Below are 26,724 nucleotides of genomic sequence, written 5' to 3' on the forward strand. Positions count from 1 at the left end.
TTTGTTCCACAGTGTTGGAAACTGCTTTTTTTTCTTTTTTTTTAGATGTAGGACTCCTCTGCTAGGTGTGCACATGTTTCTGGCGCCAGACAGAAAGAATGTCCAGTGCACGACTACAAATCGAACCCTGAACATTTCTAAGAGTTGGGAAAAGTAAAAAAGTACCTGCTTCATGCTTGAACAAAGATGCAGATGCAGTGGAACAAAAATTCTGTACTCACGAACAAATTTCACCAGATTCACTAATAAGGTTGATTTAGATTCACGAGTATTTTGGTTCAAAACATTTACTTCAGTTGTTAAGGCAAATGCATTGATGTAGCTGGTAAATTTGTACTAACCATGCAAACCGTAAAGTAACTCTGATTAGAAGTAAAATAGATTATATTTATTATTATAATTATTTGTACACATATCTAGATTTGTGAGGTTGTTTTTAGAGAAGTGATTATCAACACATTTATTAAAGCAGTCAAATTCACAGAAACAATACATAGCTTTACCTCTTATATACATAGAGATGCTTTGGCAGAAACATTGAAAGCTGTTGAAGTGAACAATGCATTAAAAACATTAAATAATACTGGAAACATGTTAGTTTCCCAGAATGTAGAGATTAGTATTCCAGAGCTTAGACATTGCAATCTGTGTACTTACAGGTTACTGGGCCCAGAGTTATGGGGAACTTTACAGAAACCAACTTTGTTTGGTTAAAACCAACATGTTGCAGTCTTAAACCGAGAGGCTGCTTTTTATAGCTATGACACGTTGTTTTCCCAAACTTTGGTGATTACTTAACTGGAACTTACAAGCTGCATGACTTACATGTTTCCATGTGAAATCTCTGTAACTCAGTGATTTTTTAAAAACATTTTTTGCCAGAACATGGAGATTTGCTTACCACATGTTAAACTTAAACGTTTCCAGAAGAGGTTACAGCAACATATAACAAACTTATATGTTGCTGTTCTGGAATTTCTGAGCTATCTCTTAGGACTATGCAACTTACCATTTTTGAACTTATGTGTTGTTTTCTCAGAACTTTGAGGTAAGTCTTCTTGAAATTAGAGATTGCTTTCTGGGACCTTTACTTTTCCAGAAGAGGTTATACTCTAAAGACATTCAGGATATTGTCCTGGATTTTTACAGTGGGACAGTTCAGGACTGAACATTACTGGTTACTATCCATGAGATTACATGTTACTTTCTCAGAATATTGAAATAAATTTTCTGGAAGAAAAAGGCTCTGCCCTTAAGAAGCATTAAAGTAACCTTCACACTCTTCTATGCTTTGCTTCTTGCAGAGGGACTGGACCCTAAGCTATTGAGAGACGATTGTTTTTGATTTTACTCTATTGCTAACGTTTGGCCAGGACCTATGTAATGCACCAGTTTGACATTATGAAGCTTACCAGAAATTGAACTATAATCAAACCACCCTACCCTCTGAGGACAAAAGTACAAAGCCAAATAAGATGGAATTGAGTGACTTTGTTCACTTCCTCTGCTGCCATTGCTAAAACTACAGGCAGAACACAATTGTAAAACAGGGCAGAAATAGTTAACAATTATCTAGCAATGATTGTTGCTAGATAATTGATTATTCATTATGCTAGATAATGATTATCTAGCATTAATTATGATTATGTATGTGCATAAATTCATAATAACATTTTTAAACAATCAATAATATGGACATTCAGTAGCAGTAAATAGTTTGGTTACATTATAGAAGGAATAATAATAATATAACAGTGGAAGTCTTTCATACCACATATTCTGAATTCATTGACCCCTTTGTTTTTTCTAATATGAATGAACAAGTTTTTGAAAAAATACTTGTACACAGAAGTTGTGATGGATCTAGAACATCAGCAATGCAATTAAGGTACAGATGGACAAGTCTGCACATTAGGAAGCCTTTATCTCTTCCGTAAATTATTCATCATTAAAAACCATTAATATTTAACCACAGACTCACAGGGTACTTCCCTGGAATCTCTGAGCTAATCCTTTGCTTATGTTTTTATGTAAGTATGTTACTCCATGTCAGACAAAGAGTTAGAAGTCTGCATGTTGAGAGTTACACACAGACACACACACTGTGAAGGAGTAGCAACATTATGAAATATGAGACTGTTTATTCGCTCCATGGAGATAGAGAAATAAAACGGCTACCTTAAGGATCATAAATGAACACGACTCTCTATGAAGAGGTGTGACCCAGAACCCAAAAACATGTCTTAAAGAAACTGAACCCATGTCTAACTTACTGAAAAACGCATGACACCCAACCTAATTCTGCATATGGCCTTTAAATAGCAATCAGTATAACTACAGACCTGGGTGTTACTATTTACAGATTCAGAAGTGAGCAGACGTAGGAGAGCACATTTAATCTAGTCCTGTCTAAGGCTCCCCATTAAGGATTGCTACAATGAGACTCAAGCATGTAGGAAAGAGGATAACAGACATGGCAGAGGGGGTCGCCGACAAGAGAGGAAATGGAACAGAGGAAGCTAGAAAAATCAACTAGGGGAGTGGGAGAAAGGATCGGAGGACCGTAGAGAAAAAAGAAAAAGCAAGGGAGTGGAAACCTTATACTGGAATAGCCGACAACTAGATCCGTAGACTCCACCCTTCTCACCCCTCCCCTTACTCTCTCTCTCTCTCTATCTCTCCCCTGCTATCTCCGTCTCCCGCTCTCTCTCTGAAACAGTCTCCCCGTCTGTCATTTGACCAGGCAGTTCACAGAGGCGAGAGCTCAGCACCAGAGAGAAAGCAGAGGCAGGAAAAACACAGAGAGACAGGGAGAAGAGAATACACGTTCAGTGTAATGATGAGCTCGCAGGAATATTTCACCACCTTTTAAAAAGAAAAAAAACAAAACAAAAAAAACAAATCCCCTGCTGGTGTGGATTCCCTCTTGCCTGCTTCTTTTGAGGACTGCCAGTGTCTTGGATGTGGGCTCCAGCACTGTTAATAGTCAACTGAGGAGAAAAAAAGGGGAGAAGAAGGAGGAAAAAGAAGAACAAGAAGAAGGAGGAGGAGAAGAAGAAGAGGATCAGCTGACACCTTTTTTTTTTTTGAGATTTACACTTTTGCTGGAGTAAAGCTGAAAAAGAGAGGTGGGGGGGATAGAGACTGATTGCTGGGCCCCATGCCCACCTCTGCTCATGGTTCAACAGCATGAAAGGGGGCCACCACCATCACCATCGCCACCACAGAGGCTGTGGCTGCCAGCACTTGTTCCGAAAAATCCTAGTTAAGTGTGGCTGCTGCTATGCCAGAGTCAGAGGTCAGTATTATGCTCATCCCAACACATAAGAAAAAAAAAAAAAAATCTTCTTTGAGTTGTTGTCAATCACTAAACTTAAAGCAGTACCTGAACCTCTCCTGCATGTTTAGCTAGACTGTTTTCTGAGTCGGTTTTCCAAATATATGCAGAGTTTGAAAATGTGGACTTCAGTTTGCACCTCTATCTAAAGCAACAGATGTGTGTGTGTGCAGGCATGCGTGTTTGAGTGTGTGTGATACACGTCCACAACCAAGCAGGCAAAGCATGTCTTTCCCCCCAGAAGACTGAACAGTGGGAAACAGGAAGGACAGAGTGCATCACACACACACACCCACACGCACACACACCCACACACGCACACCCCCCCACACACACACACTCCCCTTTAAGTCAGAGAGGGGAACACAAGTTTGCTTGTGAGTAGGATTTGGAAAGTGGACCTCGTCATTGTGATGAGTGTGTGTCACTAGATGATGTTTTGCGCGTGAAAGGCAGAACCGGTCTGAAACAACTGGTTTTTCTATTCCCACTGACACTAGAAGATGTGGACTCGAATCAGACTCAGTGCAAACATTTGATGACTTTGGACTGAATTTGATATATCACAGCAGACTCTGAGGTTCATGGTTTCAGCCTGAATGACTCGTGATGCCACATGGAACCTTCTGATTAGAAAAAATGACATATTAACATAAAGCCTTATCCGAGTAAACCTCACTCAAATTTATGAATTTGTATCCATCTTATACGATCTCTACATCCAATTCAGTTGCATATTATATGACCCTTTCACTGGACCTGTATAATGTCTACTAATTGCTGCATTTGGAGTTCAGTCTCTATCCGCAGAACCTCATCTGAAACCCAAGCAGTACTTTAGGGAGGCTGGATAGCAGGAAAACATAATAGCTTTCATGTTATGGTCATGTTAAACACAGACCCCAGATGGTGAGTACCAGATACTGGAGAAAAATAAAAGAAGATAGTGCCGTTCCAACAGAGTAGTTTGGTGCGGACACTCTTCTGTTAGTGACACACTGACACCCCAAAGCAGCATGGACATCTTAATACATTTTGTGAAGCACTAAACATAAAGCATCACCTCTACTGGCATACAAAGCAAATGCAGTGTATTTACATTGTCAGCTCATATTTATTGCTAACCCTTGGATAAATATGAGCTATATTATGCAGCTGTGCAGTGCATCCAATGTTGATACAGAAGGTGATTTAATGATTTCTTATAAAATTACTACCCTCTTTCCAATTAGCCTGCTTTACGGTCTGATATTGCTTGCCTATCATCATAGCTATTTTTTATTAATTAATGCAGATAATATTTATTGGACAAATTAATTTCAAAATTGATGTCAGAGCTTCTTCTGACCTCATGCTTGGATCAGATTGATGTGGAGCCACAGATACATCCACCAATCCAGACAACATGGTGTCGTTTCGCCTGAGGCCAACTGACTGACTTCGCTCCAGACATTTATGCTTTCAGCCCCCCAAAGACTGCATGTTGCTGCCCTGCATCACTCTCTGTAGTGCTGAAAAGTGATGAAAAGGAGAAAGGACACATTTTTAAGTGTTTTATGCAAATGTGTTGAGGAGTGGAAGTTATCTCAGATTGCTACAGTAATAACCGAGGAAAGAACTCCAGAACTCAACAAAGGAGCAACAAGAAGCTTCAAGAATCAGAACAAAGACGAACTGGAAAAAAAAGTGGGGTTGAAAAACCCAAAAGATATAGGACTTGATCTGCTTTAGGTAAACCAAAGACAGACTATGATACTTCTGTTCATACTATGGTCCTGGCATGTTTTCTTGTTACTGATTTCTTTATAAAGGATGTTGTCATATGCAAAGTAAGGACTATAGTCTCTTAACTTTGAAATGTCTAATTATTCTCATGTCCTTCCACTCTCTTTTTGCTGCTGTAGAATCCAGCATCAGTGTGCCAAGTGGAGACTTCTCCTTTCTTCTCTTGCAGAATTCACAATCAAAGTTACAGATCTTGTTGTGGTAGCGACAAGTAGTCATATGATCCTTTCAAATGCGCAGAGTATTGGCTGGAACTAATGACAAAAGTGTGTGAATAGCCAATCATTAAAACACAAAGTTTACTATTTTAAACTACCGGAAACCGCTATTTGAAGTAGGCCCTGATTTCTTCATGACTTTGGTATAAATGAGTATTTTCTCCAAAAGTTATGATTTTAGGCTTTTCCCCTGTCCTGGCAGGTTGTTCCTGGTTTTGCCATGGTGTTTTAACTTCACTTGTGATCAGAATCTCTTTCTTTGTGATTTGATTTGATAGTGGGAAGACTCAAACTTTACTGGCAGCTTGCAAAGCGAGGACTTGGTCCTATGTTTGTCCATCTCAGCCTTCGTGCCTTCTTTGTCTCCAAATCATGCTTTCTCGTTGTAAAGAAAAGCAGCATAAACTGCTGTAGAGCTGAAAGTTCTCCTGCTTAGTTGTCGCTAACTGTGTGCCAGTCGCCTCACTGTCCTTGCTGTTGCTTTGCACTCTTATAGAGTATGACCTCTGCTGCCGTGGCCCAAAGCAAAGTTAAAACAACAGTGGTGTCTAATTGCATGATATGAGTTTATGCCTTGGTTCCCTGCTGTGTGTTTGTTCCCTTTACATCAAAGGCATGTACAGTGGAGCTACCCACCGAGTCTCCGTACTCAGGGGGGCTCCTGGAGTTGACTTTCACGTTATTGGCCAGGGTTCTTGGTCGCATACCTTACATTCCTTTGGTTTTAATCTCTTATGTAATGGATATTCTCTTTTTCCATCGTCTGCTGCTCCCCTACTACACCTTCTCCATGTGTAATCATAGCAAATACACACACACACACGCTTAGCTCGCAATATGTAAACATGTGGGGGATTGGAGGAATTAAACATTTCAGACTATTAAAAGGTGCCTTAATAAACACAGTTTTCCCAATTTTAAACAACTTATAGTGTTTCAGGACTGTATTGGCAGTCAAGTACAACATGAGAGCCTACTCTCATTCTGAACACAGCGAAGTACTCTGTTGTTTCTCAATGAGCCACGTTAAGCAAAACAGTGGGCACTCAAGGTGCTCAGACATCTGCCAAAGAAAACAGTGTGTTGCTAGTTGACACGTTTCAGCCTTGGGAACTGTCAGCGGGATTGGCCGCAAAAATTATTTGTTTGGAGCAAAAATATCAACAGCTGTTGAACAGTTTGTGCTCCTTCAGAATGAGAGCTGGAGTTCACGGTCTGAGCTTGAGTCTATTAGTTGGAAATACTTCAGTCTCTGCAAATTAGCACATTTTTTTGACCGTCAGCCATGCACAACTACGCTTGGTAAGCTGAATGTCATCAATGCCCATTAACAGCTCGAGAAAGAAACCTTATTCCTTCATACAACAAAATGTGCTATTTCATGACTACATTGCTATTTAAAGAAGAACATGATGACAATGCAGGAATACAAAACCCAAACCTCTAATAGCTGCTGGAGTCTGACTCCAAATCGCCTCCAGCTTTAGAGGACTAACATTAATAAACACTTAGCTTCTCTCTTGACATGTTAAATTTTTTTTTCTTAACCACTTCAGTCTAAACACAGTCAACGCTGGCTCCAGAACAGCGAGGCAGTACCTACCAAGTGCTGACTTTAAAATTTCCCACAAGCTTTAATTAATTTTTTTTGCTATTTCATTTGATAAAACAATGCAACAACGAGCATAACTGTGATAACAGTTCTGAAAATGTGTTTTTAGACGATGTTGTTTAAAGAAATCTATAAGTAGTCATGTTTGATACAATTCATTTTGGGGACGATCATCTGGAAGAATGTCCTCCGGTCAGTGCAACCAGAACCTTTTGGCCGACATTCAAAGCTATATATGTAGAATATTACTAACACATCACATTATTAAATAAATCACATCCACACTGAAACGTGAAGGTGGCAGCATCATGCTGTCGGATGCTTCTCTTCGTCAACAACAGGGGAAAAAGATCAGCATTGATGGGAAGGTGGATGAACAGATTTTCTTTTGCGTTTCACCTCCCAGCAGGAGAACCAGCCTAAACATTCAGCCAGAGCTTTGATCAAAGTGACTATATGCTAGAGAGGCCTAGTCAAAGTCCAGACCTACCTCCAATTCATAACCAGTGTCAAGACCTGAACATTTATGTTCACAGATGTTCTTTGTTCAGCATGACAGCAAGAATTATTTCACATAATTTCTTTTAAATGCATAAATTACTGCGACAGACAGGCGACCTGTCCAGGGTGAACCCCGCCTCTCGCCCGGAACGCAGCTGGGGATAGGCACCAGCAACCCTCCCGACCCCATTAGGGACAAGGGTGTATAGACAATGGATGGATGGATGCATAAATTATTTTTGTATTTTTTTTTATGTGAATTTTATTTTGCTATTTTGAACATCATTTTAAAGATGCAGCTCAAACAAAAATATCTCATCTTTTCGCATAACTTCTCAAAGTTTTAGGGAAGCTATTTCAGTCTGGTAGAAACACAAAATGTATTTTATTTTGAAAATATCTTTTAAAACCATATAGCTTTTTTCTTTCGTCTCTCCTTCAGTGCTGTTAGTGTACCACATGAAGTCTACTGTAACAATTTCTTATGTCCTACTGTACTACTCCCTTGCACACTTTCTATTAATTGTCTGGAATTGTCTGCAACAACTTATGTACTAAACATCATTTCAGAGGGAAAATATTAGCCGGGGTAGTGCTCTACAACTGTTTTTAATCACCACCATTAAAATCTCATTACTTGCTTTGTTTCTTCTGACATCGCATAATAAATTTAAACCTGTTTACTGGAACATGCCCTCTGGTAGTACAACACAGAAGACCTCACTGTTTCTTCTCCCAGGCTGGATCTGGATATGCTGCTGTTTTCAGCGTCTTTTTTTGTGCCCGTCTGCTTGTATGTCTGCTGGGTTATGTGAATACTACCTACCGGTAACTAATGAACCAAGGCCAAGAGGTGAGAAAGGGAATACATTTTTTTAACGCTAACGTTGATCAGAACTCTAATACAACTCAACAAGCACACATAACATGGAAGAAACAGTGACCTCTGCAATAACTTTTAGGCGCTGTTGTGTTGTTTATAGGAAACACTGAACAATGCAGGCCGGACTTGTAGTTCCTCAGCCCTCACCATTGTTCTCATAGGTCAGGCATGTCACTGCAGCACATAATGTCTTTTTTGTCTTTGGAAGAGTGTTTCTAACAAACATTAGCTGAGACACTGTCTGGAAATCTCAGCTGGAATAGTTGAGGTTAAACGATAAACAGTGCCATTAAAAAACCCACTTGCAGTTTTCTTTGGTTTTTGAACGCTTAAATATTTCAGGTCACAACACTAGTTTTTATATGAGGCAATCATAATCTGAGTCAACACAAAATGCATGCAACTAATTATACTATGAACTACTGACAAAGAGTCTTTTTTTTATTGTTGTGGATACATTTTGACTCACTCCTTATTTTGAACCACACTGCAGGGTCGCATGGGAATGCTTACAGTTGTGACATATTAGTTGTAAGTTCAAACTTTGATTAGACCATTCTAAAAATATTTATTCTGTTTTTGTTCTGAGCTATTTTAGAGTGGAATTGCAGAGCTGGGGGTGAAGATCTCAAACTAATGGTGGGAAATTGTTCCTCAAGATGTTTTGGTAGACAGTTAAATTCAACCCTAACCCTAGCTGCCCCACACCATCACATTACCAAAGGCATGCTTAATGTTTGACCACAGTTATGTTGTTCTTTTTTTTAAAGGCTGGGTTTAGTTTTAAGCCACGTGTAACTGGACACCACTTCCAAAAAAATTCATTTTTGATTTGTCAGTCGACTGAATTCTGAAAAGTCATCAAAATGTTTTTTTGGGGGTGAAAATCTGAGATGGGCTTTCCATTTCTTTGCTGTCAACAGCAGTTTTGGTCTTCAAACTCCTCTGCGAATACCTTTTCTGCTTTCATGAGTTATCGACATCAGAACTAAGGATAAAATTGGCACTGGAAGTCTCCACAATTGACCATTTTTTCCAAATTTCTTTCCTACTTCATGTGTTAATATGTTCCATTGAAGTAATTTCTTGATTTTTGGGTGATGCAGTTCTCTGTGTATGGGTGGTGAAACTCAACAGATTAAGCACAATTTACACAGGATTTCTTTTCACAAAGGTCGTGGGTTATTTGGTTATCCTGTTTTATTAAGTGAAATCAGTAGCTCGATATAACAATAATGTAAATACAGGTCTTCCATTTATTCAATTCTATTTGGTGTTCCCCCAGGTTTGGTTTTTGGACCTGTTCTGTTTTTATAGTATTTGCTCTCCCTTGTGCCTGTCAAACTTTAAATACATTATTATGCAGAAGATATTCATTTGGTTTACCCAGATAAAATATCTGAACTCCACTGTTTGGTAAATTGCTTAGCCTTTACTAAAGAGTAGCTGGCAAACTTCTTTCGTCAATTAAATGAAAATAAAACTGAAATGATTATCTTTACAACAGGAAAATTTATGTTTGGGACTAAAGAGACCTTTGGACCTCTTAGTTATTTTGCCAAAATTCTTTGCAGGAACACTGTGATGCACTTTGATTCTGTTTTTTACTTTGGATGCATGTCAAGTCTCTGTTTTGTTCTTGTTCTTACCATCCGAGAAATATTGCCAATCTAAATACCATTTTCTCTCATCCAAAACATGATTATTCATGTTTTTGCTTCCTCATGACTAGATTATTGCAACACACTACAAATATGTCTCCTTAGAATAGCTGCGAGTTGTTCAACAGGCTGCTGCCAGGCTTCTATTAAAATCCTCCAGGTTTCCACATGTGACTCCAATCTGGATGCAAGTACATCTGGGTTCAAGTTTATTTCAGACTGCAAGTCTTTTTACTGACTTGGAGAGCTCGTCACAGAGAGGCACCAGATTTTCTCAGAGGGGTTCTTCACCTTTAAGTCCCATGCTCAGGTTCTACTGATGGTTCAAGATGACCACAAAGGAAGACAGAGCTTTCTGTTCACTGACACCGAGACTCTGAAACTCTCTGCTTTTGAACTTGTTTGTTAGTAGAAACATACTTTTTAAATATTATTTTTTCTAATTTTTCTCAGTTTCTTTGTACATAGCTTGCTGTGGTCACTCACATTTACCAATTTTAAGTCTTGAAAGGCGCCATATAACTTAATTGCATTTTACATGAATATAGCTTTTTGTATTTACTCAGGTTCTCTTTGTCTCTTTTATAAACAGAACCATTTAATTTTGAAAGAAAGGGAAAAAAAATAGATAAAAATACATAATGGGGTAAATACCTTTTCAAAGGACTGTGTGGCAAAGAAGTGTGAGCTGCCAGATTTCTGATGTGACCATCATCGCCATCGTCGTCAAAGCTCTTGTTTGGTTGTCCTGGACAAATCTGTCAATGAAAAATGTTGTGAGTCATCACTTCTGAAAAGGCTTTGCTGTAGACTCTGGAGGGAATGTCAGAGAGCAGGATGATTCATTTCCTACCTATCATGGAAATGATTACTTTATATGCTAAATGATGACATATCTATTTGCCTTCTTGAAACTTGCATGCAGAGAGAAATCAACTCCTCTCACACTTTTCAGAGAGAAAAAAAATAGAGAAACTTGTGTGATTTCAGCTGCTGTTATTGAGACTAAATGCCGTGCTAGATGGCCGTCGTTCCTGCGTGTAAACCATTAGTTTTTCCTCAGAAGATTGTGGGGCTAATCAGAGTCTTTCTGTGGCTTCATACACAGACACCCTTGCCACAAATTGTTTCCACATTTTAATCAATATGACATGAAATGCAAGCAGTACTTATTTGGAAAGCATGTCAGTGTGCGTGTGTGGGCGTGTGTGCGTGTGTGTGATGGGTTGCATGACTGAGACAATTTAGAAAGAATAATGCTTACCGTAAACATGGCACTGAGCAAAAGTTTCAAACCACAGCTGATTTATTCACGAAATTTGTTTAGGGGAGTAAGAAGTTGTTTTGATCGATGGTTCTCCAGGCCTTCTGAAGGTCTTTCAAAGTTTTCTATGGACTTTGTCAATGATGCAGTGTGAACAAGTGGATTGTTAACAAAGACATTAGTATTGTTTTCAGCAGATTAAAGGTATATGAACAGTATGTCTTCAGAAGACTAAAAAAGTTTAGACTTTACACAGATCCTATGCTCCTGCAATGTTCTACTGTTTACCAAGTTTTCAGCTAAGAGCTCTACGTAAATATGCGTCATACATCATGTTTGGCATTTTAAACTCTTCAGTTATACAAGAGGAAGGTGAACTGTCTTTGTGAGATGTTTGTATGCTAGCTATCTGTTATGAGTAAACACAAACTGGAGCTTGCCCCTCGAGTTTTAGAGTCTTTTTCCACTTCGCTCAGAGTTAAAATTCCTAACAAGGCAACTGAACAAGTGATTTATCAAAAAATATTCACATACCGGTAAAACTAATCTTTAATCCTTAGATCCAACACAGAAATGTGTGGGGAAAGACTCAAGAAGTTTGCACACTACTCTACTTGACATAAGGACAACACAGCATGGAAAGGACTATTGACTGAGTAGTCAATGTGATAGAGACAGCCAAGAGGACACTGTAGACAGGTCGAGGGATGGTAAAATGAGAGACAAAAGCACGTTCCACTTTAACTCTGCGCAACACATTAGCTGGCTACCTACCAGAGGGCCATTAGGGAGACCTGCTTCCCAGCAAAGACTGTTGACAAACCATTTGGAAAATGGTGTGCTTATGATGCCCACAGTCAATTAGACTCACGGTCCAGAGACTGGAAATCCAAGCTGCCCATTTAATAATGAAATAGATTTGGATAATGCTTATTTTTTTATGTGAGAGAATGCAGGAAAATAGTAGCATTTTGTGAAAGTAAAAGAAAACTCAAAGGCCATTCATAATAGAATGATCTCTGAGTTATAAACATCGGGAAAAATTCACAAAATGATGGAGTCATAATTGACTGGATGAATGGATGAATGGATGGATGGATGGACTGACTGACGGACGGATGGATGAATCAATAAAACTGACAGTAAGGAACAAGATATTCCTCCACCCAAAGATCCCAAACCAGAAAGTAGCACTTTCAGATGAAGAATCTTGACATTTGACTCAATCTGCTAATAAACGTAGCAAACTGCTTCACCTGAGCTCTGAGCTACTGGAAGAAAAGTGACTTTACATGGGGGGTGGCAGGTTAGAATCTATAGATTGAACTCTGCAGCTTTAATCTTTATCTATCTTTTCTGCAGTTTGTCTCCTGTTCTTCTCTAAAATGCCTCTTTCAAGTCTTCCTCTTGCATCTAAACTGTACATGTTCCTTTTCCCATCTGAGCTTGTTTGTGAGTAACGGGAACTGATGTTGACTCATGCATGCAGCGAGAACAAGGATCCCCCACAGCAATGACACACACGCATATACACACCACCACACACACGCACACACACACACACACACACACGCACACACACACATTTACATGGCTGAATTGTGAAGCTAGGGAGAACAAAGGCTTCTAAATAAAAAAATTGCTGAAAATATTTGATTAAGCTTTGCGTTTTAGGATATTATGACAGTTTTGCTGCGTGTGTGTGTGTCTAATTATAAAAGCCAAATCTCCAAATCTAGAATGACACACTTGCCTTCGAGGCAAATCATCCTCAACCTGCTGCACATAAGAGGGCACAATTAGATCACCCCCAGCCCCCAGAAAAAACAAACAAACAAAAAAAAAACAGCAGAGAGAATGCAATACACAGACAGTGATTAGAACACATGACTCATTGATTAGAAAGGAAAAAAAAAAACGTGAACATTTTTTTACAATTTTTGTGCATTTGGCCTTAGGGGATTAGTGGTGATGTGTTACAGACACAGAGGTGGAAGGGTTCAGTCTATTGCATTACCATGTCTGCTTTCAGTTTCAGTCGCCCCGACCCCCAAGTTTTTGGTTTCTAACCTGCGACCTCGGAGACGCGTGAATACACGTTGATAACAAGCCGGGGCCACTTTTGACAGAAAACAGCCCAGCTGGCAAATGCTGGGGGAAAAGTTCCTGTGACAGTCTTTTTATGTCTCAGCCGGAGGAATCGTCTTTGCTGTCATCAGCTTATAAGGCAGACTTCAGACAGTATGGAAAAAAAGCAACCAAAATAGCTGAAATTGAAGGTATGCTGGCCGGCTGTGGCCCTAGCCTTGTGTTTCTGAGATATTTTTAAACTTTGCACTCCCAGCCCCTCCTCACCTCTCTCTCCACATCACTACCTCCTCTACCCCCCCTACCACAGCCCCCCCTGCCTCTTCTGTATCGTGCAGCTGAGATGTTCTTTATACTGTTGCTCTTTGCACAGAGGAAAGCAGCGACGGACAGAAATGCAATCTGAGTGTGTGTGGGGGAGGGGAGGTGCGCGTGCGTGTGAGTGTGTGTGTGAAATGTGAAATGTAGTATGGAGGTGTGGAAGGGGAGTGGACCAATTGTTCCCAGTCTCCTGCTGTATGAAGAAATTTGCTGGTCAGAAGTTTGGGTTGATCTGCCAACTTGAACATTAGGATCCCTCCTGGGCCACTCTCATTTTCTCTTTTCTTTGTTTCCCCGCTGCTCTCTCTTTTTCATTCTGGTCAGCACACAGTCAGTCATCCAGTTATTAATCATATCTTAACCCTCCCACCTTTCCTTCTTTTTTTTCTTCATTATTTTCACTTTTCATTCTTCCTTCCTTTTTCCTCTACTTAATCGCCTTGCCCTGACATGTTTCCAGGGCTCCCATCTATGTCAGCCCCACCGTCTCCCACAATCTTTCTCCCTCTTTTTCCTTCTTCCTCAGAACTCTGTTTGTAAACGTGCAGACGAGAAGAATGAGGGAACAAATTATGAAACACAGGAGTGCATTCCATACCTTGTTTAGAAAGAATTCTCCAACAGTGCAGAGGGGGAGAGCAACCACTTTACCCCGGCAACCCTGTCCCCTCGTTTAGCGCAAATAGCTCATTTTATGTATGCGGCCATCAGGGAAATCTATGAAAATGATTCTTTCTGTACTCGGTTGCTGCCTTGTCTTATCTACTCGTTGCATTCTGGTAAAATACTAACTATCAATCAGTGCTGTGCTGAGGTGACTTTAGCAGGAATACAGTATTTGGTTATTTTACAGCTCTTTCCTTTTTAATCAGGTTTTTGCTCACAAAATATGTAGTTGTTTCCATGTCAGAAATGAACAAAGATGTAAAATGCATAAAAGAAAGAAAAAGTGAGGTCACGGCAGCCAAAGTGTAATGCGATTAGTTTTAGAGCATCAAATTCAGGCATCAGTGCGTACAGAAACACAATGGGCCACCCAAGTACAAAGTAGTGATGGGAAAATGTCCAGATCAAACCTGACTCTTAGTTTATATATCAAAGATTTAAATAGGGATTTGTTCAATGACCAGGAGGAAGTCAAATAAATAGTTCTCTTAGAGCAGTGGATGGAAACCTAGCAAACCGGTATACCACACATTTCCCTTTGGAGAAAAACTATAGTTTGAAAAGTTCTAGCAACTTTTCACATTTTTACTGATGTGATGCCCATGAGAAACGTTTGGTCCAAACAACTGGGTCGTCAGAATATGATGAGTGAATAAAGAATCTGTTAAAATCCATTTCAAACCAATACTCTACATGTGAAGAATGGAAGAGAATTTTAAAGACTCATTATCAAAAGTCTAACAACACCTCGCCTTGGTGGTGTCGCACGAATTATGTTTTATCATCATTCCTCAACTTTGATGGCTCCTTCTCTTAATTTTATGATTATTATTAATTTATAATCTCGCATGCATGTGTTTCCAAGTGAGAAACCTTTTCCTGGTGAGGAATGAGAAACGTTCCTGCACAGAGAATCATTTCTGTAAAAGTGCTAATTTTATCCTTTTTATGTTTAAGCAATAATTGGCCTGCATGATCTTTTAAAACGTTTTTTTAATAAGGGCAATCTTTTCTGTGAAAACCAGAAAGACACAGACTTGTCATACATATATGGCAGGGACTTTATGTTTCAGTGGAAATGACCTAGAAAGATTTTTTTTTGTTTTATAAAAGAACATTATCTGCCAATTTAAAGGTTAAGTGAAATTTATGTGTTTACTTAATCTGGATCTGAAATCAGACTGTACAGTATTGCAGCTATTAAAGTATCTTTTTATTTATCAGTGTCACTAGTGCATTTTTTCTGTGACTGTAGATTGACAACACATCAGTGCGGCTGACAGACCAGAGGGGGGTTTCTGATCCTGGTGACTCTCCTCTGCATTCTCTGCAGCTCTCTGCAGAGAATACTCAATGGAGAAACTTTCCAAAACAGTACACGAAGCAAAGCAAACGATGGGAAGTGACATTATTGAGAGCAGTGTTGGCATAGTTACTTTGAAAAAGTAACTTTAATCGGACTACTGATTACTCCTTGAAAAAGTAACTTAGTTAGATTACTGACTACTTGATTTGGAAAGTAACTAAGTTACACTAAAAGTAACTTTTTAGTTACTTTCAGCAGCTATGAGCTTTGCCAAAACTTAATTGTAAGCTTTTTTATAATGAACAATGTGTCTCCACTGATAAGGTTGAACTGAAGAGGAGATTGTAGAAAAAAACAGTACAAAAAAATAAAAAACCTGAGTAATTTGTGTGGTCCACTGTTGTCTGGAATTAATATTATACAAGTCACTTTATCCCATTTGGATTGTAAAACCCCACCCCCACCTTCACTCTGCAGCTCCACAGCTCAGATGGCTGCACAGATTTGTGACACTTATCTTAATATTAATAATTAGAATAGCGTTAAATTGCCATTATAATCATTGCCAACTACGGACACGTTTATTCGTGGCTGTTTTCACGTTTATTGCGCTGTTCATATTAGTCTCGATGTTTGCAGTTTTCTGGATCGCAAAGTGAATCTCGATGTCATTCATAGATAATACATTAACTTGACATTAACAAAGACACAGCGGGACGGATCATCCGGAAATGATGGACAAGGAGAGACTGAGTAAAACTACCTTAATGACGGACAAATTCTGGGATTTATTATGAGTCTCTGCTTATTTCCAAGCCCAAATGAGCAACTTCACGTTCAAAAACGAGCCAAAAAAAGGCGCAACCCGCCATTCATTAAATCTGCAAGCGACTTTAAAAAAAAGAGGAAGCCCAAAGCCGCTTATAATACTCGGACTTGGCGACAGAAACTCAAAATAGTTCCAGTTTTTCCACCAACAAAATGCGCACCTCCCTCCATTGTTTACATTTCTGTCGCATAGAGACATCGGTCACTCGACAAGACGAGTAGAGGAAATACGATTAAATAACAAAAGGAGATAGTAACGCACAGTGATTTTGATAAGTAACTGTAGTCTGACTACTCGATTTGAAATAGCAACGCGTTATATTACTCGTTACTGAAAAAAGTGGTCCGACGTCAGTAACGCGTTACAAATTAACGCGTTACTGACATCACTGATTGAGAGTGAACTTTGGTGCAATCTAAACTACACGTACCAGTTTCATCTGGTGGGATTTCATTGCACAAAGCTCTAAATTAACACATTTTCTGTTAACTTCTAGATGTTCAGAAAAAGACTCTTGAACATGATTAACTGCAAAATGATTAGGTGGTAAAAAAAAATACACTGTATACAGTTTGAAAGATATTAAGTTGTTTTCATTTGACTTGATTCTATAATTGTTAGTACACAATTAAGCACATGTAAAGCCCTTTGTCTTAAAACAAATACTACTGATTTACTATTTTTGGTTTTTGGTGATTCTTGACCCTCTCTTTGTAAGAATTAATATTATACAAGTCACTTTATCCCATTTTGGTGTTTGAAATCTAAAATCCATTCCTCAAATCTGCTGCGTTAAGTCAACCCAAAGTTTAATCATTTCATATTTCTCTGAATACTGGATCTGAAAATAACCCAAATGTGGTTATTTTTTCACACATATGTTTTTTTCGGTGTGTGCTTTAATACGAAAAATTCATTCAGAGTTCTGGTTCTGATAACATTTTTATTTGCCTAATTAATGAGTCAGTTGATGGCAGATTCTACTGACCTCAACTCTGACTGTCTGTAAAACGCACCTGTTCAAAGAAATAATATTGCCTCCAGTTCACTCTCTCCATCCACAACAGGCAAGACAAAAGATCTGTTCATGAAATCAGAGAGACAAGACTAGATCTGCAGAATGGAAGAGACCATCAGTACCAAGCCTCAGTTACCCTCAGCCTTCAGTCTATAAGATCTAATAGTAATCGAAAAGCTCTATATTGTCCCAAAGCTACACAGAAAGAAGGTTCTTCATGATCTAAAGGCAACTTGGTCTAGCAGAACCACCAGTGGATACGATCTACCTATGCAATATTAGATAAAAGCCTTGCAGCACCCTGTTGGAGAAGACATATTGACATAAATATCTTAAGCTATGTTAAGTTTATTTAAATTAGGATGACATCCTCATCAAAAAAAAGAAAAAAACAGCACGAGGTTGACCAGTTAATCTTTCACTACATGAAGATTAACTGATGGTTTATCAGTGACACGCCACAGTATTGTCTTCAGGATTAGTGGATTAGCAAAGCTTTGTTCTCTGTGAACCTCATTGATATTACAGTATTAGCCACAAAATAACCTTTGTGTAAACCTTTTCCTCTGTATTCTGCCTGATCAATGTATCATCGGTACACTACACACTGACTTGTCTCCTGTTTGTCATCAGATGACGCAGCGATTGTCACTGATCCATACGTACTATTGATCACTGCAATTGACACAAGCTTTCACTTTAAAGGTAGTCTTGGGAAACCTCACTGCAGCTAATAAACAGCTGCCCTGACGGACCAGATGATCACACTGGAGCACACACATCTCTTTGGCTTGAGCTGGTATTGGGAACAAGGTTCAAATAATGGGATTTCCTTTATTTCCTACAAATTAATTGTTATTAGCATATCCAAAAACATAGCTGCAATACTTGAGAAGTAAGAAACACTCCCCCCCCAAAAAAAAAAAATCAAATGGGACCAGGTGATAAAGATATTGAGCATTAATAAAGCTGTAACAGCTTTTTATTCACTGTAACCTTAAGGTCTGATTAACCTGAAAGCCTCAAGTAAAGATCCAGAGCGTGGATGTGGCCTGGGATGTAAATGTGGAGATGAGTGCTGAAGCTCGCCCTGCAACACTTGAATAGATTTTGATTATTCATAAGACATCCTGAGAATGGCCATATGGAGAGGATCTGATCTGAAGCACACAAAGGCTGACAGGTGCAGATGGTTTTTCTGAATGTGGAATTAGCTCTTCAGATGCATCCTCTCTGCACGCACCGTATTGTTTTACAAATGTCCACTAAAACCTGACAGTTTTATATCTGGGTGCTGGGTTTATACCAATCCACGCTAATGACTCATTTTGTGTGAATGTGTGAGAAAGAGTGCGGGAGCGCCACGTATGTAGCTTTATTGTATCATGATTTATTGTACGTGCCCACATGTGTAGGTTGAGCTTTTTTTTTTTTTTTTTTTAATGGCTAATCTCTTGTGCTGCTGTCCCTCTCTCCCTCTTCTACTGGGTTTAGTTGCTATGGCAATGAGTACGGGGAGAAATGCAGAGCTGTGGAAAGGAATGAAAATATGTGTCTGGAAATACCATCAGGTCTAACTGAGGATCGTTATACCACCATGTCTGGAGGCCAAGACTGTGTACCAGAGCAGAAGGAGGGATAAACTTCTACTTCAACTTTTGCTTTGTGGGTGTGTATGTCTAAATCTTGCAGTTGACAGATGTGATCTTCTGGAGAGCGTGTGTGTGATGTGTGCGATCCAGGTCGGGGCCAGTTGGAGAAGCTCCACGTCTTTGCAGCCCAGCAGGAAACTGCAGTTTTTGTGCCCGACTCTCCTTTCAGGCTTCCTTGCTGGCACTGCCACAGCTGCTAAGCGAAATCATAATTGGTTTTAATTTGCTGTGTGTTCTCAGGCACCCCAGGCCTTAATGGCAGCCTTGTTTGCCCCAAGAAATAAGTGTGTTCTTGGCGTTCCTTTTGGGGGAGGGAGGGGGTTTGCTGTGATAATCAGCCCTCTGTGAGCACTCTTGCAGCTGACGCAGAGAAGATCTTTACTATACTAACCAGGGCACACAAGCAGAGACATAAATACACTTTTACACACGATAAAATAATTTGTTATCTGATTCTGACAGTTATTTATTTATTTTATTTATTGTAAGTAATTTAAACGTACAAAATGGCCAAAACTAAGCAGGTCCGACAGACAGATTTAGACAGTTCTTTGAGCATCCGGTGTTATTAACACATGTCCAGCATTATTTTGGTGAGAAGTGTATGTTTCACCTCATGATATTCAGATTATAAATAAAAAAAAAAAAAAAATCATCAATCAGAATTTTCTGGTGTGTTTCTGATGAAAGCAGAACAGAGCATAACAACATAGAATAATGCTTAAATGAGAAAAGCATAAAACAACACTAGATTCATTATGGTAAATGTAGGATTAGTGGTATTTTAGAAAATGGTCGGGATACGTTTAATACTCCAGCTGGACGTTTTTGATTTATTTGAGAGAGTTCAGTTAAAATCACAGCGCCTGACCTTTTGTGAAAGTAATCCAAGAGAGAAAAATAATCAGCACCTACTCTGTGTGATTGAATGGATACGTTTTTCAAGGGCTTAAAATAAATAAATAAATAAATAAATAAATAAATAAATAAATAAATAAATAAATAAATAAATACCCCAACAGAACCTGAAACTCATCCTGAAGGGTTCTAAAGGAATGTCTGGAGATTTCAGTCCCAGTTACCACAAACACAATTCCAGTCTCCCACTCTGGTCTGAGGAAAACCCGTGCCTGTGGTTAGATTTTCTGTGTCACTCTGTCTCTGTTGCTCTATCTTTCTGTCTAGATCGTCTTTTTTTTCCCCATGAAAAGATCCAATTCAGATGCATAGTGAGCTCTGAAAGAACAATCGAAAGCTCATCTGAAATGTCAGGAGGATTATTTCAGCAGGGAGCAACATCTGTGACGTAAACATGCACCCTTCATAAATTCAGATGTATCACCATTCTGCTGTTGACCTGGTTCTGAGTGACACTCGGCATGCTTGATATTTGTCTAATAATTAAAGTTGTTTAAATCTCATAATGAGGAGACTCTCGATCCATTTTTTTTCACTTCCTTATAAAGACGACAGGATTAACAAAAGCATAATTTCTCTTTTTTTTGTTTGTTTTGTTGCTGGAGAATGACATCGCTTTGATCCTGATTAAAAAAAACAAAATCTGCCACAGAAGGTGACTGTGAGTGCTGACAGCAGGAAGCCGACCCTGGCGACTTGTTTGTGCGCCGCTTGATGTGTCTACCACGTATTTCCTTCTGTGCCCTGGGAATCACAGCACTTGTGTGTATGTGTGTGTGTCTGCTTGAAGTAGGTCAACAGGAGGACAGGAAACCACTGCTCACTTGTCTGAGCGCGGTGTGTGACTTTATGGACATAAAAACACTCGCATATGGCACACACAGGAACAACAACAATCGTGGAGCTGTCCTTCCTCCTGTCTTCTGTTAAACACAGTAAGACGATACCAACTCTCTCAGTGTTTGCTCTCTTTGTACTTTAATTTTCTCCTCAGTCCTTCTGGCAAGTGTTGACCTCTGTCTACTTTGTAATATTTCATAATGATGCTATAAAACGCAGACAAATTCCTGCGTTTTCCATTTGCCCAAGATTCACCTAAACACTTATTTGGTCTACTCTAATATACCCAGACGAAGTTTTTTTTTAAAAATCTACGTTTTCAAACGGTAGGTTTCAGTTTCTTTTTTTTTTTTTTTTCAGGGACCTTCACTCTGATATCTCTAAATAAAATAAAATAAAATGCAGTGCTACCATTTGCCCTCAGAAGTCAAATTATTTAGGAAATGCAGCCAGGCTTGGTGTAAGTTAATATCAGTGTAAATCAACCTTTTCTGTGGAGGCCTCAGGTTTGTCAAAGGACACCTGGGAACAAATTGCATCATGAAGATTAAGAGACCCAACATTTTAAGTTATGGGATTAAGTTATGAATTTGAAGCAGCTGAGAGACCCAGCAGTAAGAATCTGTGAAAATCTAAAAATCAGGTTGGAAAACCTGTCAATTCAATTAGAAGACCATAAACATGATCTTTATGGAAGAAAACTATTTTTAAAAGAAAAACCAGTTTGTAGCATTCCTCAAGCAATGCTAAGGACACCACACATATAGAAGAAGGTGTTCTTGTTAAGATGAGACCCAAAATAACGACTGCATGGTTAAAAACGAATACTTTAAGTTTAGAGCACCTGAACACACCACCGTCATGGCGATTTCCTTCAAAGACAGCTGACGGAAGCCTGCTTGAGGCCGCATAGCACTTCAAGATTAGAGTGGAAAGGTGGTTATAAAAAGTATTCGTATGCAAACACACCTTTCAGATCTGGAAAGGTTAAAGCCATGTCTCATTTTTCTTACTGATTCACAGCTGTGTGCTGGTCCGTCACAGAAATCTTGATAAAATGTTTTGTAAATTAGTGGCTGGGACGTCACAAAATGTGAGAAAGCTGGAGAGGGTATAAACACTTCATACTCATCCAAAGTCTTAATGTGAAATGAAAAAGGAATGCCTAGGAGATATTGGAGACACTTTTCCCTTTCCTCCTGTGTCACTGCTTCCTCTGCTGGATCATTTTGCATGCCAGAAACTGCGCTGGTCTCAGCAGCTTTGGGTCACAGCAGCGGAGGACATTGCATCAGAGCAAAGTGCTGAGCTTCCTGATTCTAAAGAGCAGGAAGTGGTTCCATTTTGGAAAAAAATGCTGCAATGCATAGAACAGAAGATTGGAGGGCAGGAAAGAGGGACAGGTGGAGGTGAGAAGTACAAAAAGGAGGCATATTGCAGGTTTCATAAATCAGGAGCGGAGCAAAAAGAAAAAGAAAAGAACATGCCTGGGGCCAACAGGATGTGAGATAATGAAAAAATAAATGTTCACAAGGACAGAAATATGAGAGAAAAATCTCTGTATTAGGGATCAGTATAAAGCAAGATTTTAAATTTTATGCTACAAACCACCTGGAGGTGAATGCTTAAAGTACTCTCGCATGCTTGAGTGCACATAGTGTCTGTCTGCAGCCTAGGCCTGCTGGTATATTTGCTCTGAGGGGATAAAGTGTAATTTTACTGGAGAATAAAGCTCTTTCTGGTACAATGATGGATTCACTTGAGAAAGTTACTATGCTTCATATTGCTTTGAGAGTTCTTCCAGTCAGCGAGGGCAGAGATGTGAAATTACAGCTCTAATACCTTGCACTTATTATCCGTGAGGTGCTGACAATGGCTGGCAGCTCCATCTCATACTCAGCTGGACATTTGACACGTTTTCCACTTCACAGGTGGCCACACTGCAGACTCGCACCATCTGGGTTGTGGAAAAAAATAAAATAAAATCAAATGCCCTTGAGCAGTTCGTCTTAACACACGCACGTTTCTGGGCACGTCTGCATGTTTGTGTTTATCAGAGGAGTGCTGCAATGCCTAAATTGCCTTTGGTCCTGAGAGACCGCGCAGGCTCGACAAAGAGCTCCACCGCGCAAGGGCTGCGAACAAGTTTGCTCCATTACAGCCAACGCTTTTAGGCTGATTTGCCGGCTCAGCAGCTCTCACTCTGCAGCCGATCGATACGGGGAAGTTGGAGGAGATGACTTCCGGTGGATCGTCAGTGAAAGCTCATAAATCAACTTCATTGTCCTAAATGTCTCTACTTTTTTCCTTTGTGATTCAATAATGTTAGGGATTCTCATTTGAACTTCAGTTTCTATTCAATATATTGTTATAATCTTTGCGAGAGAGTACTGTAACATCAGATTTCCCTATTCATCATTCCATTCATCAGCAATCAAACCCAGAGTCGATTCACCCTGAAGCACGATGGAAAAGATGGACACCGGTAGTTCAAAGTTCAAACCGGTCTGGGTGAAAACTCAAGACTCCATCCTGATTCAGTTTGAAAGGATGCACTGCTTGACTCGGTTTTTATGAATTAATTGGTCTTAAACTTCTGTTGAGTGAAAATAAATTAAAAAACAAACTGCTATTGATTAGATAGTGTGATTTTGAAGCTTGGAAATGGTTACAGAAACAAATGAGGTCATATTCAGTGTAAGAGGAATGTTGCTACCTAAAGTAGCATAATAACGTATTCACAGTCGTCCATTTTTCACACTTTGTCACATTTAAAGCACAAAATGTGATATATTTGATGAGGATTTTATGGTACAGATGTCATAAATGAACAACAGTCAAATGTGTTTTTTTTTTCTTCAAAGAAAAAAGGTTAGAAAGTGTGCAGCACATTTGTATTCACCCCCTTTTATTCTAGAATATACTTACAATACAGGGGAAATAAAAAAGTGCAGAAAGATATTGGCTCATGCAGGTCAAATCCAATACTTTTATAAGATTACAGATTTTTATTTGTAAAAATGTGTATTTGAAAGTCTTTAATGTAAAACATACTGACCACTTTGTGTTTAATTGAGAATCTAATAGATAAATTCTGAGTAAAGTTCATCAAATCAAGCAATCTGTATGTGCAGAAAATTTGAGAATTCAATGGAAATGAACACTCCTGCAAGGGAGTGATATATATATATATTTTAAAATGTTCTTACAAAGAACAATTTCTCAGTAGGCATTTACTTGCCTAATGGGAAGATCAGATATCAGTTGGGTGAAAGATATCAGAGGAAAATCTGTAACCACTGCACAACATCTCCTCGTACTGGATGTGAAGTCACAGAGTGCAGCACTTTTGGATGAGCCTCCCCTGCTCCCCGAGGAGGCACAGCAGAGCTTCTCAGACAATGAGTGGGCGACCGGTGAAAGCCCAGCATTAACAAATCACAGAGCGGGGCGGCTTAATGCGGTCTCGTCGCCCTGCGCCTTTGACTGTTAATTTTGCGAGCACCTAAACAACATTCAAGTTGCATTAGCAAAATCAGCCTGGGTAATCTTTGCTCAGTAGGACCATTACGGAGATGAATATCATCAGATTCCATCAGCATACAGCAAGGCAGCAAGTGGGAGGAATGTTTTTTCTTTTCTCAATTTCCTCTATTGTAGGTGTATAACAATATCGGTGTTACATATCTGGCAGTGTGTGTGGGGGGGAACAGAGGAGTGTTTCTTTTTTCTGTGGGGAGGCTCATCATTTTTCCTATTTATCAATTTTTTGCTATTTCACTATAAAAATCTCTCTAATAGCTCCTTCTGAGACAGTACTTAGGATATTGAGAGTAAACTTTTGCAGGGTCAGCAGAGAAGCTCATCTATAGCGTGAGCACAGTGATAATGCAGCATTGCCATGGAGACAGATCGAAAGGATCGTCATTATGAGCCCTGTGGATGATGTATGCTCTGTGATTCCTAGCTGTACACTTAACTGCATCACTGTCAGAGCGAATTTCCACACTGACTGGCCACATTATTAGGCACTGTTTTTTTTCTACTGCTCGACTGGACTTTCTCTTTGCCTTCAGAAATGATTTGTGACATAGTCATGAAGAAGCCACTAGCATCCTTCAGGGATTTTGGTTCACATTGGTGTGTTATTATGACACAGTTGTTGCAGATGTTGGCTGCATATCCATGCTTATAGTCTACCATTCCACAATATCCTAGAGGTGCACTACCCAGCTCAAAGTAACCACAAGTTACCAGTTAGCATTGCTGCTAAAAGAGGCTAAAAGTGAGAAAATATCCCTCACACCAGTGTGCCCCCAGCACCAGGTTAAATTAGTGACTGATGAAAGGAAAGATGTTTTCTTGTTCTTATGGCAAATGAGAAATCAAGACTCATCAAACCAAGCAACATTTTTCCAATCAGTTATTCTCCAATTTAAAAAGCCATGCGAATTGTAATCTCAGTTTCTTGTTCTCCGCTGATAGAAGTCAAACCCGGACAATTCTTCTATTTCCCATCTGCTTTAGGGCTGGACATGTGGTTCATTAGATGGCTATAATAACTGGTTATTGTTGCCTCTTTATCATCCCAAACCATTCTGATCATTCTCTTCTGACCAATATCCACACATCTGCTGGATATTTTTCTGCTTATGACTATGATGTAAACACAATGGATGGCTGTGTCTAGATAAGCAGTTTGTAAGGCCAGTCTATTTAGCACCAACCACCATGGCTCATTGATGCAAAAATTGCCTCTATGCATCTTTGTGGATTTCAGTCTATAAACACTGAGCAGGGAAATGTAAACTTTAAGGTTTGGTGCCTTGTGGACGATTATGTCCTCTCTATCTTGTAAAACTCACAGATGATTAATTATTTGTTTTGTCTTTTTGTACATCCCACAAGTCTGTATGTCATGTTTCTTATCACTCCCGTCTGCCCAGCTACTTGTTATGGTATGCTCAGATATCCTTACTGCCTCCAACTTAATAAAACAGGGTGGAATTTGTTGAAAGGGGAGATGCCAATTAGTTATACCAGCAACACGGACGTCTGGAACAATAATAGGGAGAAAAAACATTTTCAACCAAAATCTTTGTGTTCTGACAGGTATGAAATATCAGCAAAGCTACTGCTGGTTTTCTCCATTAAGATAAAGATTCTTGCATCTGTTATACACAGACTAGTAGTGTGTTTTGTTTAAGAGAAAAAAAAGTGTTTACAGGACAGAGGAGAGCTTTAAGTGCAGTCCTACTCTGAATGGTTTGTACTTTGTTTGCAGTCTGGGTCCACTTTGCTCAGGGCCAGGATAAGATCTCACTTTGAGGCCACCATAATAAACACTGTTATCTCCTTATAAACAAAACTGCAACAGATTTACAAACCTAGTAGAAACTTCCGCTGCAGAGTGCGTACTCAAAAACAAAAAGAAGTTAATTCAGCAGCCACAGCAGGTCGAAACCGGAGGTGAAGTAGATGATGTATTGGACCAGATTGTGAGCTAACAGCATGAGAAATGAATCCCTCTGTGGGTGATTAAGGGTCAGAGGTCTAAAAGCATAAAGATGGATGGCAAACATGACTGCACTGGAAATGATCACACGCTTTAGAAGAAGATTGCAGGACCGAGGACTGCTGAAGAAAATTTGCGGTACGATGGCGGGGGAAGAGGATGAGGCAGGATGGGAACTGAAGACAATGTAGAAAAAACAAACAGACTCAGGCAAGGATCCCCAGCCCCCTCCTACCAACCCATCATCTCCACAAAAGATTAAAGTGGATGTCCGGTCTCAACTAAACCTCCTGCTCACTTCCCATGTGCG

General features: G+C 39.4%; 1 protein-coding gene across 7 annotated transcripts in view; it reads left to right on the plus strand.

Moving 5' to 3' along the window:
• arhgef25a (Rho guanine nucleotide exchange factor (GEF) 25a) overlaps positions 1-26,724 on the plus strand; it is a 58,195-nt gene that overhangs the window by 10,290 nt on the left and 21,181 nt on the right. For 2 of the 7 annotated variants that reach the window (XM_044112475.1, XM_044112485.1), the window contains exon 1: positions 1,134-3,298. The exons of 4 other annotated variants lie outside the window; for them this stretch is intronic. In XM_044112475.1, coding sequence (XP_043968410.1) covers positions 3,190-3,298 — 109 coding nt within the window. In that variant the 5' untranslated portion in view covers positions 1,134-3,189. Of the gene's footprint in view, positions 1-1,130; positions 3,299-26,724 lie in introns of those variants that run through there. One more of the 7 variants, XM_044112466.1, reaches the window with a different exon arrangement.

The sequence above is a fragment of the Gambusia affinis genome, linkage group LG01, assembly GCF_019740435.1.
Source record: "Gambusia affinis linkage group LG01, SWU_Gaff_1.0, whole genome shotgun sequence".
NCBI classification, from domain to species: domain Eukaryota; kingdom Metazoa; phylum Chordata; class Actinopteri; order Cyprinodontiformes; family Poeciliidae; genus Gambusia; species Gambusia affinis.